At 41.3% G+C, this 7,708-nt stretch overlaps 1 protein-coding gene across 2 annotated transcripts; it reads right to left on the bottom strand.

The window, feature by feature from the left end:
- Positions 1-367: 367 nt before the first annotated feature.
- Positions 368-6,460, bottom strand: LOC120561786 (Krueppel-like factor 10). 2 transcript variants are annotated; one of them, XM_039805023.1, is made up of 4 exons: positions 6,305-6,460; positions 5,383-5,610; positions 3,911-4,829; positions 368-1,214 (listed from the first exon to the last, which is right to left on the bottom strand). In XM_039805023.1, exons 2-4 carry the CDS (start codon positions 5,599-5,601, stop codon positions 943-945), a joined length of 1,410 nt encoding a protein of 469 aa, XP_039660957.1. In that variant the 5' UTR covers positions 5,602-5,610; positions 6,305-6,460; the 3' UTR covers positions 368-942. The 2 variants fall into 2 exon arrangements, with proteins under 2 accessions (XP_039660957.1, XP_039660959.1); XM_039805025.1 differs by having other exon boundaries at positions 6,348-6,447.
- Between the last annotated feature and the right edge of the window lie 1,248 nt (positions 6,461-7,708).

Raw genomic sequence — 7,708 nt, 5'->3', positions numbered from 1 at the left:
TTTGCCTGATAACTTCTGTATCTGTGCTTGTCAACATGAAAAGTAATAAACACCTCATTGACTGGACTGTGAATCCCTGTTTTTTTTACCATTAATATTTTTTAAATTTAATATATATTGCACAGACATACCTAAATAATTGATAATCATTTTTCAAAAACTGTTTCATCTCATGATTTAATCCAAATCTCATCTTGAATAATGTGATCAAAAGGCTAACGGATTTGTTTTGAGAAGCTAAATCTCTCGAGTCAAAACCATCTAGGAACTTCTGAACAAGAGTTGTGCCAAGTCTTCGTCACTACGTGCAAAATAGGCAGGACAACACGGAAATCTGGACACATTGGGAGGGAAAAAAACAAGAAAATACATGTGTTCAGGTTTAATAAAGAAATAAGTGTGCAAAATAGTTTTATAACATAGATTCTTGCATGGCACAAAGGAACAATATTCAAAAAGGTTTGGTCAAATGGCACTGCAAAGTGAATATGTTTAGCATTAAAGTGTTCCAAAATTTGGGAAGCCCTGGTAGCTCAACTGGATGAGCGTTTGCCCCATGTACAAAGGCTCAGTCTAGCGGCCGCTAGTCTGATTCCGACCTGCGGCCCTTTGCGGCGTGTCATTCCCTCTCTCCCCTTTCCTGTCGTAAGCTGTCCATTCAAAATAAAAGGACTAAAATGCCAAAACAAATCATCTTAAAGAATTAAATCTTTTAATAATTGAGTCACATAATGGTGGCTATTTTCAGTGAAACGGTCTCATGAACTTGTTCAGATTCGACTATAATTATTAAGGAATAACAAAGCAGCAACGACTTGCAACCTAATCTAGTTTTCAGTTCTGCGTCGTTCAACTGTTATGAGCTGACTACTGACAATGAAAACTAGTGCACTGTTGGAGGCTCACCAAGCCTCACATTCATTTTCACCCTTTGGTGTCTCATCAGGATGTCTCCGAGGGAGTTTGCTGAAGACAGACTGAATGTTGTGGAAGCAGTGAGGTCAGCAGACCGGGTGTCCAGCGGGGCGTCTTCCTCTCTGCTAGGTGTCGCCGGGCGTGCTTGGCGAGGTGGTCGCTACGCATGAAGCGGCTGAGGCACACGGGACAGGCAAACCTTTTCTCTCCCGTGTGGGTACGCCGGTGGCGAGACAGCTCGTCGGAGCGAGCGAATCGCCTCTCGCAGCCCTCCCACTTGCACTTGAAGGGCTTCTCACCTGTTGGAAAACATTTGGAATTTAGTCCTACGAGGGTGATAAAGGAACCGTTGTTTGTTTTTATCACACTTTGTGTCATCTTTTTGCATATGACGCTGACCTTCGGCTGCTTTGTAAAATGTCTTTCAGTATCTAGAAAAGTGCACTTTAAAGGGTAACTTTGTTTTTGTATTTCAACCTGGACCTAGTCTCGCATTGCCAGACCTTCCTTCACAGCGCTGTGGAGGAAGGATGGCTAGTCCACACAACATTAGTGAATAGAAGAAAACCGTGCTCTGGTTTATTGGCATTTCTTTAAACCAATCACAATAGTCATGGTCGACGGACGCAGCAACTCTGCAAAATAACCTCAGGAAGGAACTTGTTTTGGTGGAACGTGTGCACTTAGGGAGGCGAGCTCTGGAATTAAGATGGCTGTCGAGTGTGTGATGAGAATTTTACTCAACATTTTTTTTGTTTTGGTTGTCGGTTCTCATAGCTTGGCCAACACAAAGAAAGCAAAAGGCGAGGGACATCCGGTGGAACCTCATATTTACTAACTAACATATAGACTAACCTCTGGGCTATTTCACAAAACTTAGATAGCGGATTAAGCTGGGATTTCCCAGTTATCCTGGCTCAATTTAGCCTTCGACTCAGTTTCACAAAAGCAGAGGCAGCTAAGTTACCATGGAGATTTATTCTGTACAGCTAGCCTGCTCCTGACCAGGCTAACAGCCAGGCTAACAGCTAGCCTGCTCCTGACCAGGCTAACAGCCAGGATTTATTAATCCTGGAGCCTTTTCTGATCACTCAGCAGTGTTTTTTACCTTATTATTATTATTATTATTATTATTATTATTATTATTATTATTATTATCATCATCATCAGCCTGTATGAAAATACAACAGATGTATATTGATGTTCAGTTAAGTACTGTTATTAATTAAAGTTGTGACCATTATTTTTTATAATTATTCATGTGACATGATATGTCATTATTACTGTTATATTGCTGTATGAAGACTGCTGTTCATATTGTTGTTAGAAGTTTGATGGATATATTAATTACAGCAGTTGTTGAGATAATTAGTAAAGGCTAATGAAGTCTGTTACTAAGGGCAATATATAGAGTGCTGTACATGTGTGTTTCTATAATGGAACAATGCACCAAGAATTATTTTAGTTAATACATTTTTTTGTATTCTTTAACAGTAAAGGATCATGTTTGTTCCTCTTCCATGTAAATTGTATTTGGCATTCTTAGCACACAATGTGTGTTTTCCAGTAAACTGGGACTATAATTTGGGAGAATTTTACAATTTTAAGAACCTAATTGTACAATCCTCCCAAATTATAGTCTTAGTTCACTGGACCAGTAACTATCTAGTGATGTAGGCTTCATGTAACAACAGGGAGAGGACACCTCAGTGGCTTTTCACCTTATATTTAGCTGGGGGGAAATAACTGATGAATATACTCTGTTACATTCATGTTTACAGTGTGCATGGAATTTATCACTTAGTTTTCTTTATAGTTTCTAGAATTTAGAGTGAAATTTCTTCAGTGTCTTTCTTTTCTGTCCATATATACAAGGGAGCCAAGCATGTAATATGTAGAGAAGGAAACTTGTCCTATAAAAAACAAAAATGTGAGAAAAAGCGTGGCAGATAATAGCGGACCACTGAATGATAGCCTAAAAATATACATTTATGAACTACTGCTCTTAACTGAAACCATTCAATGAGCCACTTGTCATTTGCAAAAACGAACAGTTGTACACTTTGCATTAAAAGCGAGCAGTGGAAGTTAATATGACTTAGGAAATTTATATTTTAGCCCATGAGAGAGAGGGAGGAACAGAGTGCAAGAGATATTTAGGTATCATATTCTAGCGTTGTAGAAAATGGATCTTCATTGTAAATTTCCTGAGTAACATTATCTTCTGCTCACTTTTAAGGCAAAGAGTACAACTGTTAATTTGTGCAAATGATTAGTAGCCTAATCCTTGAATGGAATGATTATGACAGTTTCAGTTCAGAGCAGAGGTCAGTTAATATATTTAGGCTGCTTACACATTCAGTCGGTCCGTGATCGTCTGCCACGCCTTCTCTCGCTGTTTTTTTTTTTTTTTACAAATACTGTGTTTCACGTCATCATACTTCCACAAGAAGCTGCTGCTCACTCTGTATTAAGTATGAACAATGCGTGTTCTCCATTGTAACATCGGTAAATCTGTGATCGACCTCGCGGTCTGTTAAAGAAAGCCGTGGACGCGCATCTATCTGAATTACTTCAACCTGGCTCGACCTAGTCGCTCCTCCTCAGCCTGGCTTGGCCTTCTTGAAACGCACCAAGCCAGGCTGCACAGATTAGACTAGGTCAAGCCTTGCTTTATCAGTTATCCTGGATTTATAAATTCTGCTGTTGTGAAACAGCCCCCTGGACCTTATTTCCCTCTGTTTTTGTGTCTAAGTGACTGACAGGAACAACAATCTTTGAAATTGGTCCAGTATTAAGGAAAAAAATGAAATGTAGTGTTAATGGGCAATTGCGCACCTTCAGTTTACGTCCACAAAAGTGCTTGTTTTTGCCGCTGACAGGCTCAGATTATTATTCTAAGTGTCTGACAACATTATGGAAAGAATCCCTGCAAAATGCATATACTTTTTTTAGGTGTCCTATATTTTCTATATTAAAATCCTTCATCTCTTACCTGTGTGTGTCCTCATGTGGGCTTTGAGGTGGGAGCTCTTGAAGTAGGTTTTGCAGCAGTCCTCATGAGGACAAACATGACTGCGTACACGGGACACTTCTGGCTGCGGAGGCTTTTGTCTTTGCTCCAACATGGCACGACCGGGCGCGGGGGCGATGGCTGCTAGTTTGGTGCCACCAGGGGTCACCAGTGCTGGCTGGACGTAGAGTGTAGGAACAGCCGGCCGAGGGACGAGGAGCATTACGGGGCCTTTTGGCCCCTGACCCCCCAGGAGGATGACATGGGCAGGAGAAGCTGCTTGTGTTTGTGCCTGTTGTAGTGCAGTGGTGGCTGCTGATGGGACAGGTTTTAGGTGTTGCTTCTGGCTGTGAGAGGCTGGGACAGTGGAGGAAGGACAAGAGACAGGAAGAATCTGGCAGTAGACAGGCGCAGGAGAGACCCCGGATCCAGTAGCCCGGACAGAGGAGACAGCCTGAGACGTATTGGATTTATCATCCAGGCCTAAAAGACTCATCTTGGTCCGACTGGCGTCAAGCACATTTGGCACAGTCACGGTAAAAGATTCCTGTGGCATGGCTGCATTAGAGTCCGACTGTATTCCAGAGCTCCCCTCGGACTCTCTACTGTTTAGTCCATATTCAGAGCTCAATTCTCTTTTAAAGTCTTTTGTGGGAACTTGAGTAAGTCTGTCTTCCCTGGAGACAGGATGGACATGGACATCAGGATGGCCATCTGATGTGTGACGAATGACACTGGTGCAGTGGAACCGTTGCTGAGAAGCAGCAGTGTGTGTGTGCAGATGAGTCTCTTCTATTGGCTGCCAGCTTGGACTTCCAGCTGCTGCAGGTTGATGGAAGGTTGCCCCTGAGGGCGGATGGGTGGCCTCAAAGGTGGGTGGACTGTATGGCGGTGTCATACACTGAGAGCAAAGACGGGTTATTAATTTTTTTATTGACAAACTCAGTCTGGCAAAATAGGAATCTCTTTTAAATCACTGCTAAAAGCCCCACTCTTATTATATGGCCTTCTTTTAATTAGTGTTTTAAGTTGTGTGCATGTGTATCTATATATATTGTATAACTGTGTGTATATTTTTGTGTATGCAGATTTTGGATTTGGATTCAGTCGGAGCCGCATGGAGGAAGTACAGCGTGGCTGTCAACAATAAATGTTGTTTTCAGGAATAAACCTGCCTCCTGCGTGAACTATCCCTAGCTGAATAGGGTAGGCCTATGCTACTCTATTTCAACGTGGGGCATAATGGTGGTACGTAGAGAGCCTAATACTTCCTGAAGTGGTACGCGGTGTAAAACGTTCTGTCCTAGACAACCCTTTCAAAGTAATCTTGGGCCTAATGCCATATTCTAGGCCGGATTTTTTTAAACAGTTGTTCAATGCAGGTTTGCTTAAAAAAATACTTAATATGAAAAATATATGAATATGAAAACTCTCAGCCCATATGGATCCCTTACCAAAGGAGAGTCCAGTAGCACAGCAGACCCAAAGGGGACGGAGTCATCCTCTGAGCAGTCTGAGGACGGAGTCAAGGGTCTGAAGTCTCTGAGCCTGAAGCTCCTGGTCCAGTGCTTAGTCATGGACATCAGAGCCTGCACAGCCTCCATGTCACCTGCACCCAAAGGAGCAGGCTGTGATTCGCCCTGGATGTCTGAGTGGAGCTCCTCAACTTCCATGTTGCAACTCTGAGTGATAAAAGTGCAAAAAGACATAAGACATATAAGACAACACACTATGGACTGTTACTTTCATTTGATTTTGATCATAAACGTTCAATATGACACCCTGTGGTCTTTTCGTGAACTTGTACTTGGAACATAAAATGACATAAACCATAACCACAGATTGTGTACATTTGGTGAGCAGACATACACAGTCCACTCCATGTCCCAGCGTGTTCAATCAAGGTTCTTAAAGCTTGCATGGTTTTGCCATGCATCAACAGAATATGTAAAGGAACATGTGAAGTGAGCATGATCAGCTGCTGCTCTTCAGCACTAGGGCCCTTTCACCTACTTTCCCTGGGGGACAAAAGCACCAACTGTGCTGCTTACACAAACCGTCACATAACACTTAACAACCCCTCCCCTCCATCCCTACCCCCACCCACCCACACACACACATTACAGACATCATAACCTGAATAACCATCAGTGGTGAAGCTGCTAGTGTGAATGAACTATGACCTAAATAGGCTATATGTTGGTCCTATAAGGCTTGACAACCATCATTAGACATAAACCAAAATAAATAACAATAATAGACTATTATTTGGATTATTTTTCCAGAAACATCATGTCATATAATTTAAATAAATCCCTTCTAGTTATAGAAAATGGAATAGGTCTACATGACATTGTGATAAATGTATTTACTTACATCTTATGTGGGTCTGTGTGACGTGTTCTGGAGCCCGGTTTACCTGCTGAGTAGGCTCTACTCGTCCTTCCGTCTCGTGTGAACACTTGAGACCAAATGGGATGTTTGTGTCCCAGTTACCTCCGCAGCCTCGTTGCCATTCATCGTTTCAAACGCGGTGGGGAAAAGATAGGCCTGGCTTAACGTCTCGCCCAATAGGACGCAAAGGTGTGTTATATGCCGACCAATGGGAGACAGACTCGGTGCGTGATCGGGGGCTGACTGCCCCGTGGAGGCAGCATGGTACACAACAGCATGGGCGTGTGAAATAAAACCCATTCCTGACTACACTTCCCTTCACCCCACCCACTAATAGCCTACACACACACACACACACACACACACACACACACACACACACACACACACACACACACACACACACACACACACACACACACACACACACACACACACAAACAACCCCATCACAATGCATGTGTTTTTAGCATTAGGATTAAGTTTGAATACTTAACAGTTTTCCCAGGAATGTATTTACATTACTATAGGCTACTATCTATAATCTAATCTATGAAATAGGCCTATGGGGTGCAGGCTGAACAAACCTCCTCATGTTTGGTGTGTAATTGACTAAATAGAGATGAATTGTCACTAGTCATTACCAGAACATGTCTCCAGAAATATGATATCTTGTTTGGAAGTTTTAGCTTAGATAATATGTGCTGTGGGTGATGATAGATGATGGCTCACATCTGCTTTGATATTGTTCAGCCTCTTTTTTCTCATGTTAAACAGCTTATTTTGTATATATTTGTTTCTGTATTGATTGTTTATTTCATATTAATGTTTAGTATGTTTGTTTATGTATGCACCAACACCAAGTTTTACTTACTTGGCAATAAATCCGTTTCTGATTCTGATAGCAGGCCATTGCTTCAGAGAGATGAAACTCCTCTGAGAATATACTGTCTGTCAATAATATCTTAGCAATAAACTTCATTTATTTGGCAATTTCACAGAATTCACAAAAACAACCAAATGAAAGCAGACTAATGAAAAACAATAAACCAAGTCAAAACACTACTGTAAGACAAAAAAAGAACAAACGTAACATAATAGCAAAATGAATAAATATTTTAGCCTAAAACCTTTTTATTTGTTGCAATGAGAGGGTGGCTTGGACATTTCACTCTTATAATTTGTACACATTTTTAACTAAACCCTAATAAACACTTCTTGTGAATCTGAAAGTTTTTTTTTTTTTTAAGAATTTCCTCTGAAAATCCACTTCCAATTTGGTAAAATGGAAGAGGCATCATCTAGCTCCAAGTAACAAATTTCAAGTTGAACGAGTTTAATGTCACTTTTTTTCTTCCTGTTTTAAGTTGATTAGCTGTTTCCATG

The sequence above is a fragment of the Perca fluviatilis genome, chromosome 7 (genome assembly GCF_010015445.1).
Source record: "Perca fluviatilis chromosome 7, GENO_Pfluv_1.0, whole genome shotgun sequence".
Classification (NCBI taxonomy): domain Eukaryota; kingdom Metazoa; phylum Chordata; class Actinopteri; order Perciformes; family Percidae; genus Perca; species Perca fluviatilis.
This window is presented reverse-complemented; position numbering and strand designations above follow the sequence as displayed.

Excerpts from the sequence above, each read along its gene's own strand:
- LOC120561786 (XM_039805023.1), bottom strand. The coding sequence starts at position 5,601 with ATGGAAGTTGAGGAGCTCCACTCAGACATCCAGGGCGAATCACAGCCT. Across the intron at positions 4,830-5,382 it reads TGCTACTGGACTCTCCTTTG|TGTATGACACCGCCATACAG; the intron begins GTAAGGGATCCA and ends CTTTGCTCTCAG. Across the intron at positions 1,215-3,910 it reads CCACATGAGGACACACACAG|GTGAGAAGCCCTTCAAGTGC; the intron begins GTAAGAGATGAA and ends GTTTTCCAACAG.